Here is a 12,584-nt window from a genome sequence, read left to right on the forward strand (position 1 = left end):
TTTGAGTCTTGTGTATTTCCTAATAGTTCATTAGTTATATATCTTCAGAGCGCTTGTGCTGTCAGTATTAAGTGTAACGGATATTTGTACTGCTTTATAATGATACGCTTTTGATTAACTGCGACTGAGGTTCAGTGGCCGCTCAATTCACGTTGTCTAACAACAAACATTCTTTAAGCATTTTAGAAGCAGATATTGCTGCTAGCTGTCTCGATGATTATCTTAAAATGCTATTTGTGAATTATCGTTATTAAATGTATTATGAATGGATAATATTACATTACATGTACTCTATAAATAATGAGAATGTTTGATGTTTTTTGAAGTTTGTTATATAAATTATCACTTTATTGCTCCTACGTTTATCATATCTTCATCTGAAATGATGCAATCTTCAGAAATGCAAAACGCAATCAATAAAGTTCCACATGTCGTTATATTCTTCAAATCAATGTCTTCTTGCTTCAGGGTATCTCTTTCTATATAGAGGGTGTTGCAGGCGATGTCATAGTAGACTTGCCATACATTTATCAGGGGATTTCGCACTTCGAGGGTCCAAAAGTACCAATATAGGTATAGTTAACTGTATGTACAACTATGAGCAAGACAAAAATTTCTAGGAGTTTCGGGCAGTTTGCTCAAATCGAAGGAATCGAGGAGTCCTAGGGACGGTGGATGTTGTCAAGTGGAAGAGTCGCCATAGCTGCTGGCTTAAAATGATCTCGGCTTTAATTCGAGAAACATAATTGTAGTGAGTAATATTAATATGGTTTAAATGATTTAAACACTTTATTTTCGTAGTGTCAACATAACTTTCTTTTAAGAAAAGCTTGATTCGAATCCTGTCACTTTTCACAAGAAACATTATACAATTCTTTACAAAATCATACAATTCTAAAATATCCACAAACAAAAAGAAAAGAAACCACCAGATTGCATAAATTAAAGGGTCACCACACATACATAAAACTGGTGGTAAGTTATCTCAATATGTTATATGTAAGGTAACCACTAAAAGCAGAAACGGTTGAATGAACATTTCTTTTATCGTTTTACAAGACTAGTGAAACTGATGATTCTTTACCAAAGTTTATACGTACATACACTAGATTTCGCTTGCCTAGGATCCCGCGGCCACAAACTTTTTTTTGTAAATCTCAGAGTCGTGAAACGGAGAAGGTAATTTATTAAATTTTGTCAGGCGATTATCCGAGGTACTGGTAAGTGCAGCTTACTGTACACTGTTTGTTTGGGTCCCTTTCATTGCAAATTAATAACTATGTACATAAATAGTAGTCTCCATATATTGTATTTTTGGCGTTATATTCAATTTTTATATCATATAATAAAGTATCACAAGGAGAATCTATTATTACATATTACTTACACTAAACAGAAAGAATCGAATAACTTTTCAGTACAATATTCATGTACTCACTTGAGCTTAGAATCTTTTTTTTTAAGTACAAAACAAAATCGGCACAATTTCTCGAGATAATGAATGAACGAATAGAAACTTAGTCCGTGATAATCGGAAGGCAGAATATTATTATCTATCTATAGTGATCGCTATTATGTGACAACTCTGACGTATTTTTTAACACAGAATATAGGCAGGTTTCGATTGGTCATTACCGATTACAAAATTCTCTTCTGGGGCGCATTCGTTTATACGCTCAACCTATTTCGGAATAGCACAATGTATGAACCTGATAGAAGCGGCCGGTAGAGAATTTGTGAACTGGAATTGATATTCCTTAACCGGAATACGATCAATCAAAGCCTGCCACAGTTTACTATCCGTACTGATTATTAGACTGTTAGCTGAAGAAAACAGACTCGTTAGAAGTCAGTGATGACCGGAAATGATAAGCACATTTGATAAGAAAAGCAGATCAACCCACAAAATATATCGGTTTCATTGGTTCGACTAGTACACAAGAGTCGGATCTATAACGGGTTCGATGTTCATTGATATCACACGTCTACAACACTTGAGTTCTCTGTATTTGACTGCTCAAATATTACTTTAATGATTCAAACACAAAGCTGTCTTATTAATGCGACTTATCAATTAAATTATCCTATACAATATTATATATCGTTTTTTATCCATAAATTACAAAGACTACCTCTCTTTTTTTTCTTAAATATAAAATTATGGCAACAACGCGTAAGATAGTATTCTCCATACACCTTTGATATAAGCCGTGTTCACACTATCGCTAGTTCGCCCGTTCTAATTTGGCGCGAGAAACTTGAACAGACCGAATCAACGCTGTGCGTTCATACACATTTCGGTTGTTGTTACTGGTTCAACTTCTGGTATACGCAACTCTGTCATTGGCGGACAATTGAAGTTTCTATTCACCACACAGAGAAATGGTCGGTTCTAAACCGGAACAGATCAATTCAGAACGGACTTTTCTCGCTAGCGTGAATGCATCTGTTCTAAATTGAAACTAAATTTAGAACGTTCTAATAAGTTTGAGCACGGCTTTAATCGACGAAAATCATTTAATTTAGATGATTGAGTTGATGTAATGAACAGATATCTCAACACGAGAGATGATGACGTCACACGAATGTTCGCTACCATATTTAAACGTTAATATTCAACAGCAGGCAAAATACTATATACTTACAAAGATTACATAAATATCGTCGTCGTACAATGCGGTCAGCTAATATAAGATCACGGAACTGTTTCACCACCATTCACACGTATTTCACTACTGTCTCAGTCGCGAATTATCAAACAGAAAATAAAACCAGTTTCTCTTCCGTCGTTAATGAGGCCAAACCTCGTGCAATGTTTTGCGACTATTTTCACCTACATGTTTATTGGTTAATTTATTTCGTCTCGATGACGACGACGACGTATTGTCCCGTACCGGTTCGTGTAGTGTAGTAGTATCGGTAGTACTATCGGTAGTAGTACCGGTAGTAGTCGTAGTAGAGGATATGGTAGTATCACTAGTCGTATTCAGTTCATCATGTAATACTCCAGCGGCGACGTTCACCGATGAAGCCAGGGAATCGGATGACGAATCGCTGTCACTAGAATCGAACGTTAACTTCTCCGATAACGTTGACAGCAGTAATTCCTGAACGAACAGACTTCGATCGGCGCGTTCTGTGTTAAAACTCTGTTGTTCAGCCTCAGTTAACGGTGGCTCACTCAACCTTCAATACATTACAAATATAAGTTATAGATATTAGTTCTTAGTTGAAAACTGAAAATTCAGTTGCTCAAGTGCTATAGTGACAATTGAAATAGCTTGTCCATCAGTTAACTCTCTCCAAGACCACCTGAGTTTTCGATGCATTAAAATCTTTTTTTGGTTTCCCTAAATCATGGATTCTATCGAGCATGCTATCAACCATCGAAGTCACTTCAACCCTTTTCACGGCAATATCTCCTGAAGAATTAACCATTCCTAGGCACCATTGGGTTAAAACTATCACATAGATAAGCCCCCTCTTTCAGAAATGGTTAACAAAAAGCAATCATTTGTGGAAAGGCCTACTTTGTCTATCGTCCCTTCTTACCTTGCTAATAGAAATTGTGAATTACTGTTGCTAGAATTCGATGATGATCTATTGTTATTATTAGCTGGTAAATCTATAGTAGCTACTCCACTGGCGCCACCTATAGGCCCGCCTACCGGACCATTATTAGCTATATTCGTTCTCACCGCCTCCACTTGTTGTCTTGGTAACCGTTCCAATTGTTGCCTGAAAAATGATGACGAACGTTCGTGAAGATTTCGGCGAATGGAGAATTAGGCGAAAAGACGAATTGATTAAGAGAAAAGATAAATAGATTGATAGAGACCTTTCATACCTGGTTGACTGCAGCTGCATCTCGAGTTGTTGTAGCTGTGACGAGACGCTCTGAGCAGCAGCTGCACGACTCCTCACACTCGACAATTGAGAAAGTAATTCTGAAAATATTCGTAAATAAAACACACTCTAGAATTCAAATCCCGATATGGTAATAATTGTGATTATTTGCGATCATCAGTAAATTCTCAGTGTTTAATTTTAGGATTTTTTTGAGGAGAAAATACAGTCAAACAATCAAGTCTCGTCTGATAAGTCGCCATTTGGAGCGGTGATAAGTCACCATCAGTCGTCAAACTTAATGATCGACACAAATACAATGATTTAAGAGTTTGACTGCATCAAAATGAGGAAAGCTTTAAATATAGTATTCTGCTAAGATCTTTGTACATCTATCCACATAACATCGTGTAAGTTATATATTAAACATACTGGCGTGGTTTTATAAATTCAAACGTATCAAATATCTCATACAAGCTGGGGACAATTAATAATTTGGGGTTTTATGCAGTAAACATTGAAAAACAATAATAGTTAATTAAAATCAAATCAGATCAAAATTAAACTAACTTCAATTCAATCATGCAAATGAAATTAATCAGTACATATTGAACATCGTGCTGTATAAAGCTGTATTTAGCGGTAAAACAACTTAGTATGTAAACTATTTACAGCAGGTTAGTATTTAAAATCAACCTAGTAGCAGAGAACAGACACATAGATGATTGGTTTACTAGTAGAAATATTTCAATTGAGATTATTTTCAAATCATTTTTTCTTTCAATGTGACGTGCAAATAAATCAAATCGTATTGAAACAGATTTGTGTAGGAACAAAGCTCAAGCTCTCTCCTTTCATTCAATCCTTTGTTTATGATTCCAATAAATCTAATAAATATCGTTTCAATTGATAAACAGGACTCATAGAGTTATCTCCAAATATTTGACCCCAGCGCCAAATCTTAACTCCGTTCCACAGTTCTATAAGGTCAATAATTCTCTTAGGTCAATAATTCGCAACTGAGGAACTGGACACAGAACTGTGGAACTGCACCCATTATCACAGCGGAAGCTGAGATACTAAAACTTATAAGAGATATCGTAAATGGTACTGTATTGATTTCGTTCCCCTGTGATGTCGCTTGAGCACTGTACCTGCTATAGGATCCATACTGTCTCGACTACTAGGTGAAAGTCCAGTTAGAGCTGAACTAGCAGATGAGAAATGCATATTTGATCGTCTAGTCCTCATACCACCAACTCCTCGGCCTGCGTGCGGTATTCTTCTTACATGCCGAATACCAGTAGGTTCATCGTAGCGATCAGTCAAGGCTTTTAAATATTTCAAACTAAATCCATTCGACAGTTACCAGTTAAAACATTTGAAATTGACTTATTCAAACTCTAGGAGTCTAAATGAACAGAGAACTGGGATTTAGATACTTCAAGCAGGGAACATGTTGCGTTAAAACCTTCGAAGACATAAATTAAATTAGAATATTTGGATGATGAAATAATGAAAAGGATATGAAATCTCTCTGTGTTCGATGCTCTAATGTCAAATGAGCAGCAAAATCATCAGTGACATGGTTTGGATCACCTCCGGGTAAAGAAGCACAAACTGGACACACCTGAAAATATCATCAACTTAACATATAAAACAGCAGCAAATATTCTAAAACAAAAACTCACTAGTATCAATCATCATTGGATTAAGTCGTCACATAAACTTTTTGTTCAGTAAGAATTCGGAATTGCAATTCGATTAGGCCTACTACTAAGTGAGAGTTTGACTGTCAAAAACTTAAAACTAAACTTACAACTTCACTAGATGAATCTGAGTGATCAGAAGTAACATGTTCCTGTAATGTAGCTTCAGTATATCCCATCTTACCGCAGTAAGGACACGTGAATGCTTGCGGCTGGTCCGAAGTCAAAGCTTCACCGCCATAATACACATCTAAAAACAAATCACACATTTTAAAATGTTTCAATCATAGGCACTAAACTTATTTACTTTACAGATCAAAATGCACAGATATTTTAAGCCATCAATCTGATAAAAAGACATTTAGGGAGTAATTGTCGAATCTATTGCCTTATCTTACTGGAACTCTGAGGATTTAGAGATTCAAATAATTGATGATCTGAACACTTTTAAACACAAAAATCTGCTTTTCTGTTAAGGGTATGGACTGTAGAAGCAGTTCAAAGCATCGGTGAACATTTCATAGGTTAAATGAAACAAGCGCTATACTATTTAACAGATTATCATTATTATTAATATAATTATTATGGATGAATATTGATTACCGAAGTCAGCTCTAGTGAGGATACACTGCATTGCGTGATCGGTCGAATGTCTTGTAGTCGTAGCTCCGGCTTCGTAACAAGACGAGCAAAGATCATAGTCGTAACAAATTAAACATTTATAACGACGTCCGCGGAAATTACTCTTCATACACGAGTCACAACTGACACCTACAATTATACAATTCATATCTCACTCTCTGTTTAAATCGCCATCGTCGTTGGGGCGAATATTTTCTTGACGACTGGATTGGAAATATAAATTAAGAATGAAAAACAGTGATTAATTAGATCAGGATGACGAATTATAAGTGAGTTTGACTGTAACACAGATAAAAGGCAGGCAAATAGGCCTAACTGTTTATACATAGCAAAACCAAAAAAGATTTCTTCTTCTTTCTTTACTTCAATGATTATGAAATGAAGTTATCCACTTATTCACTAGTGATGCAGGGAGCGTGGAACTCTCAAATCCCTGGCATAAAACCTGAGTGAGGCCTGGAGTAGAAATGATTCATAAAACATCACTCTCCACCGTCATCACACACAGATTGGGAGGAAATTCAACTCTAGACTTTTCGGACACACATACTATAGAACCAGGTCTTGAGACTCGATTATATCACGTTACCCCCCAGATGGTTCAGGAGAGAAGTACTCCCCTACCACCAACAAGTTTCCATTCGCAAGCCAAAAAAAAGTGTGTAGTTTTTTCAAGGGAGCCACCAAAAATTTTCATGAATATTTTCACAGATGTTTTCGACGTTATTTACCTTCATGACGAGACATCCTACACTAAATACTGACTGCAATATAAACACCCGTCTCAACAACACTCAAAACAAACATGAATGACGTGCTTCTCAAATACAGCTAGAAATTCATCGTCGAAAACTGAAAAATCATCATCGAAAAACAGGATAACCATTCATGACGTCACGCAAATTCTCGTCGGCTCTGGAGATCACGTTTTTCATAAATTAATCTACTTAAATTATCAATTAATTGAACAAATTTGTGTTATTTCTTAATTTAGGTATGATTAAATATTTATTAATTGAAAAATGTAATATTTAGCTATTTAGTGTTTCTAATATTGTCGGTTCGAGTCCTGAATATGGTATTAGCTAAATTCAGGATCGCGGAATGGTACTACTTAAATACCGGATACCGGCGCGGCATTCACTTCACTTCACTTCACTTGACACTCGCACTGAGTACAGTTGAGAGAGATGGCCGGTATTGCAGGACGCGTTCTTATTTATGGTGGAAAAGGAGCATTAGGCTCTAAATGTGTCAGTTTCTTCAAATCGAAAAACTATGTAAGTTTCCAAAGTTTTTTTTAAATATGAAAATCGCTGAAAAATAGTGATTGACACGACCGGTACACTCACTGAATACTATAGAATTTGTTGACCGGTGATCGGGCTCTGTCCAGACTTGTCTTACTCTTAATAGATTTTAACTTGCAAACCCAAAACCTTTTTATACAAATATGCCTGCACTTGAATTCTAATGATCCATAGAAAAGACATTTATTGCAGCGGAGGATTGGCAAATAAGAAGAAAACTTTAGGCTAATTAATTAATTTGATGATTTGTGCAAATTCATGCCTATCTAGAACTTTGTCATTCTATATAAAATTATGAACATTGGAATGTATGAAAATGGTTGTGAAAACTAATGTTTCATTTTGTGAACAGATAAAATCTTCTATATCTAATAAGCCTGAAAAAAATTTTTCCAGCTCCAGTGTCTGAATGATAAATGTGTCTTGTGCATGTGTGCAGTTGCACCTGTTTATAATGGCTTTTTTGATATGAACATTATGATAACGGGTCTGATATTTTAGCAGATCTGTTTTGCTGAAGAATTGAATACATTACTAATATTTCTACATCCAAAAAATTAGTAGAAAACACATTTGTACAATGATTTCCTAAAATCAAAAAAATAAACTGGTGTGTCCAATTATTGGTGCAGTTAATCTAAAGAATTTGTAATATTTTACAGTGGGTATTGTCAGTTGATTTAAATGCAAATGAAGAAGCCAGCGTAAATTGTGTTGTGAAACCCTCAGAATCATGGCAGGATCAAGAGAAAGCCGTCTTAGAAGCTGTTGATAAAGAATTAACTGGGGAAAAATTAGATGCTATCTTCTGTGTAGCTGGTGGATGGGCCGGTGGAAATGCTGGCAGCAAAGGTGAAACTTGAACATGAAGATTAACACTATTCAATTCTCTATAGAGTCAATAATCATCAAATTAGTATAATTTTCACAGATTTTATAAAAAGCTGTGACATGATGTGGAAACAGAGTGTATGGACGTCAACAATTGCAGCAAGTTTAGCAAGTAAACATTTGAAAGAAGGAGGTGTTTTACAGTTGACAGGTGCTCAACCAGCTTTAAAAGGAACTGCTGGTTAGTAGCTTCAATATATCAAATCGTGTGGATACCAGGCGGGCTCTTTAAATACACTGACTAATAATACTATTATTAAAAAGACGAAGCAAAAAAGTTAATCTGTTTCACTGGTGTTTTCGATATATCAAATTTAAAGAGATATTTCATAAGAAAAATCATCTGAAAAAATTGAAAATTTTGTTATTGTGGGTTCTTTATTTTACATATATAGGCCCTATACATAGACTGCAATTATTTCAGCCTCGATGTTTAGTTAATGGATTATACCTGTTTCTCTAATGAGAATTCATATTCAGTGTAAGGAACACCTACAGAGTAAATTCATGCATGGCTGCTGTTTGACTTCATGACGGCTTTTCATGTGCCGCGTAATTCAGGAAATAGGGAATTGATTTTAGCGTGGGCTGCTACAACACACTCCACACAGCATCCATCATTAACGATACCAATCAAAACCATCACAAACCAATGCATAATAATCAGCTGCAGTGTTATAATGTTGCTGCAATATTTTGTGACCAGGGAGGGTATTGTAGGAGAGAATGGTGCAGATTCTCTATTGAATAGTGCCGATTCTCTATGGAGATGATTTTCTACACATGTATGTCCCTTCATGCATGAAAAAAGATAATGAACAGCTTTTAATAGGCCTATTTTCTTTCTATCAGACTCATTTATTAATACAGAATTATGATATTATTATAGGTATGATTGGTTATGGAATGTCTAAGGCAGCAGTCCACCAATTAGTTCACAGTTTATCTCAATCAAATGGAGGCTTACCTGAAAAATCATTAGTCGCAGCAATTCTACCGTAAGTATCTCCTACAAACCACATGAATGACTGATAAAGATCTTTAGTGAAATCATATCATTATATCAATGTGCTATGTTGTTTTAGAGTGACTTTGGATACACCGATGAATCGTAAATGGATGGGAGATGCAGATACATCAACCTGGACTTCATTAGACACTGTTGCAGAGTAAGTTCAACTCTAACACAACCCAGATATTTCGATGATTAAGATAAAGTTTTAAACGTGATTATAATTAATTTTCTTTTCAAACTGTCTTGAGTTCTGCAATATTCTTTAAAATATTTTGTAGATTGTTCTACAATTGGATTCAAAATAAAGAACGTCCTGAAAACGGAAGCCTTGTACAACTTCTAACAAAAGATGGAAAGACCAGTTTTGTGCTGGCATAATTTCAACATCAACAGATCTCAATCAGGCTAACCGATGATAGATTTTATGAGGAATATGGCATGACCAGTGTTTCTACTGTGGATATTTTTCATGCGTCATATTTTCATGCATGGAACAATACTGAGATATCACTATCATTACCGTATATACATCTGTCATATTATCTAGGTGTCTTCCAACTATACTGTTTGTACTGCCTATCAATCAATAAGCTTCAAAGATAATGTATTAGCTATATATATATAAGGATATATATGTATAAGGAAGAGTCATAAATGTGCAGGATAGGAGTAGAATTGTAACTGAGTTATCTATTCATGTGCATGGTTTTAATTTAAGTTGCTTGAGTTTTGTTGTTGCTTTTAGGTGTAGGAAATCATTTTAAAATGAAAATGACATTTTTTATGTTTATTTAATTTATCACGATCTCATTTGCATGAATCACTAAAAATATTATTCATTGTTTGATCTAGTCTGAACTGATAAATTGATTATTTGAGTCTGTCTTGAACTTGTTTATATTCTCATAGAACCATAGATTCCAAATAGAGATTACCTGTGAACCTAGATTCCACGACCACCCGCCCTTATCAACTGCACTGAATGTTTTGATGAATTTGTTTGATTATTGTAATAGATTATTTTCAATAAATTCTATTTTTGATTTATGTATTGAAGAAGAAAATTGTCTAGTCGTTCAATGAATTCGGTTTATTTCTCTCCCCCGCCTCCCTCTCGCTCTCTGAGGTAGGAAGTTGGTCTGCAGTTTGAAGTGATTCCATTAAGTGATGAATAAGGAGGTCATCCGAGCATCTTCAAACATTTCTAGAGAAATTGCTTTACCATTACATCAAGGATACCTCCTGACAGGCATTATACAACAGTCTATTCAGTACTCGAATAAACTGGGCCTTGAGCATATGTATGATTGAAAATTCCTGATAAAAACTCTCACAATCAAAAGGTTTAGGAAAAGGACTCAGACTAGTCACTGCACCGACCATTGCTTCGTTAATTTAGACCAAACTCTATGAATGTGAAAATGGACCATGGTGATTAGAACAAAAACATAATTCACTTATTTCTATATATATCAAGTATTTTTATTACATAAATTTTCAAAATTTTTTACAAATAAACATGAATTAGTTATACAAGTACATAATACAAAACAGGGTGGGTTAGTTATACGTACACAACTACACTGTTTTTCATTCGCTTTCGCGTGAATCATGCGCATGATTCAAATACGTACTTTGATTTTGAAAAAGAAAACTCCAATCATCATATTACTATGGCACGGTCAATACTAACATTATCTACTAGTAAAGAATACTGTTATAAGACTCAAACAAACAAAGCTTGGTTTATCAGTTTATCATTAAGTACAGACAACGAGGAATGTTTGCACTCACTCATGTTATTTAAGTTAAGTCGAACAAAAAACTTGACGATTTAATTATTTCTAGTTTTTCCTCGATATGTTTATTAAAATACATGACGTCAAATCATTTTGGCACAATATTCCTACGGACAATCATTCATACGTACTGCACGTTTAATATAGCACAATAAATCATTATTATACCGTCACAAACTCCATCGGTAAAACGAGTAAAATTGAAGGATTTGATAAGATCGAGTAAAAAGAATCTAATCTAGTCTATTGTAATATCATAAATGTCATAGCAATCAATCTAAAACATTTACATTCACACCATAGTGTATTTGAAGATATAAGGTGAAAGATGATTGAGCAAATATATTAATTACTAAATATTTCTCTCAGACAAAGCATTTTGATAGGAATTGCTGCATGCACACTTGTGCGTACAATAGTGACCACAATGTGTTACATTCTACTGTACTCCTCCTAACATAGAAACCTGTTCACACGAAAGCTAGCATATACAATCATACATAATAAGGTGAAGGGAAGGGGTGGTAAATAAGTCTCTTCGATAATACTAAATTTCAAAAACACATGTGCAGCAAAAATACAACACGAGGTCTTTAATACATAAAACATATGAATAAAAGACAGCAATGATTCACACGTGTGTTCCTGTGTTGACTCACTATATACAAGTGTTATACATAATACTGTAAGATCGTCGTCAAATTCGCACTGAATTTCAGTGAATAACGACAATTAAAACATTAATTTCAAATAAATAATAGAATTTACAGAAGCGCGGTATACAATAACTGTACAGTTAGAGTCTGTGCTAAATACACGTATCCGGTAATGTCGGTGATGGATGATTTTTCCTTTTTAACTTTTCAGGTTTCGATTCGTGACTATTTCGTCTGTTATCTGAAATAAGGATAGTAAAGATAGCTAGATGAGATGTTTTAATAGAGTTAAACGAAGGTTTGTGTAAATGCGATGATACTTACTGAGTGAAGCTAATGTACTGGCGATGCATATACCACTCTGTCCCGGTGGCGTGAATTCATCGTCATCCCCGGTAGGTAAACGCATCATCACAGATAATATTGCAGCTCGTTGGGAGACTAATGGTTCAAGTGTTATAGGACTTGAATGATTCACAAACTAGAAATATAAAATATATATTACGCATTATATTATCATCACTCTGTGATGGAATAATCCGAGTTCTCCTGACCTCGAGACAATTAGGAGAGATTTTTACGAGTAGAATTAGATTTACCTTTTTCCTTCTCCTTATATCTGTGCTACATTGCGAATGTGACAATGGTTGAACGACGTATGTTTTTTCTGATGCAGGCGCCGGAGTTTGAATATTCACAACAGCAAATGGACGGCT

General features: G+C 35.0%; 3 protein-coding genes across 6 annotated transcripts in view; 1 reads left to right on the forward strand and 2 right to left on the reverse strand.

Moving 5' to 3' along the window:
• Nucleotides 1–767: 767 nt before the first annotated feature.
• LOC141900052 (E3 ubiquitin-protein ligase KCMF1-like) lies at nucleotides 768–7,085 on the reverse strand. 4 transcript variants are annotated; one of them, XM_074786762.1, is made up of 8 exons: nucleotides 6,929–7,085; nucleotides 6,159–6,326; nucleotides 5,666–5,805; nucleotides 5,375–5,476; nucleotides 5,100–5,160; nucleotides 3,848–3,947; nucleotides 3,553–3,738; nucleotides 768–3,186 (listed from the first exon to the last, which is right to left on the reverse strand). In XM_074786762.1, exons 1-8 carry the CDS (start codon nucleotides 6,942–6,944, stop codon nucleotides 2,790–2,792), a joined length of 1,170 nt encoding a protein of 389 aa, XP_074642863.1. In that variant the 5' UTR covers nucleotides 6,945–7,085; the 3' UTR covers nucleotides 768–2,789. The 4 variants fall into 4 exon arrangements, with proteins under 4 accessions (XP_074642863.1, XP_074642862.1, XP_074642860.1 ...); XM_074786761.1 differs by having other exon boundaries at nucleotides 3,839–3,947; XM_074786759.1 differs by having other exon boundaries at nucleotides 5,001–5,160.
• A 250-nt stretch (nucleotides 7,086–7,335) lies between these two features.
• On the forward strand, nucleotides 7,336–10,467 carry LOC141899627 (dihydropteridine reductase-like). The gene is made up of 6 exons (XM_074786041.1): nucleotides 7,336–7,477; nucleotides 8,170–8,359; nucleotides 8,439–8,579; nucleotides 9,288–9,396; nucleotides 9,484–9,567; nucleotides 9,692–10,467. Exons 1-6 carry the CDS (start codon nucleotides 7,388–7,390, stop codon nucleotides 9,789–9,791), a joined length of 714 nt encoding a protein of 237 aa, XP_074642142.1. The 5' UTR covers nucleotides 7,336–7,387; the 3' UTR covers nucleotides 9,792–10,467.
• Nucleotides 10,468–10,897: 430 nt separating this feature from the next.
• LOC141898568 (attractin-like protein 1) overlaps nucleotides 10,898–12,584 on the reverse strand; it is a 9,929-nt gene continuing 8,242 nt past the window's right edge. The window contains exons 25-27 of the mRNA XM_074784541.1: nucleotides 12,468–12,584; nucleotides 12,193–12,349; nucleotides 10,898–12,109 (exon numbers count right to left, since the gene is read on the reverse strand). The exon at nucleotides 12,468–12,584 is cut by the window's right edge and continues 30 nt beyond it. Of these exons, the coding sequence (XP_074640642.1) occupies nucleotides 12,021–12,109; nucleotides 12,193–12,349; nucleotides 12,468–12,584 (363 nt within the window). The 3' untranslated portion in view covers nucleotides 10,898–12,020. The remainder of the gene's footprint in view (nucleotides 12,110–12,192; nucleotides 12,350–12,467) is intronic.

This window comes from Tubulanus polymorphus, chromosome 2 (genome assembly GCF_964204645.1).
Source record: "Tubulanus polymorphus chromosome 2, tnTubPoly1.2, whole genome shotgun sequence".
NCBI lineage: Eukaryota > Metazoa > Nemertea > Palaeonemertea > Tubulaniformes > Tubulanidae > Tubulanus > Tubulanus polymorphus.

What these genes read in the sequence shown, in the direction of transcription:
- LOC141899627 (XM_074786041.1), top strand. Translation starts at nt 7,388, where the DNA reads ATGGCCGGTATTGCAGGACGCGTTCTTATTTATGGTGGAAAAGGAGCA. An exon ending in TCTTCAAATCGAAAAACTAT is followed by an intron (nt 7,478 to 8,169) that starts GTAAGTTTCCAA and finishes AATATTTTACAG; the next exon opens with TGGGTATTGTCAGTTGATTT. An exon ending in TGGAAATGCTGGCAGCAAAG is followed by an intron (nt 8,360 to 8,438) that starts GTGAAACTTGAA and finishes TAATTTTCACAG; the next exon opens with ATTTTATAAAAAGCTGTGAC.
- LOC141900052 (XM_074786758.1), bottom strand. An exon ending in CCTCACTAGAGCTGACTTCG is followed by an intron (nt 5,806 to 6,158) that starts GTAATCAATATT and finishes ATTTGTTTTTAG; the next exon opens with ATGTGTATTATGGCGGTGAA. An exon ending in CAGTATGGATCCTATAGCAG is followed by an intron (nt 3,948 to 5,000) that starts GTACAGTGCTCA and finishes GAATATTTTCAG; the next exon opens with AATTACTTTCTCAATTGTCG.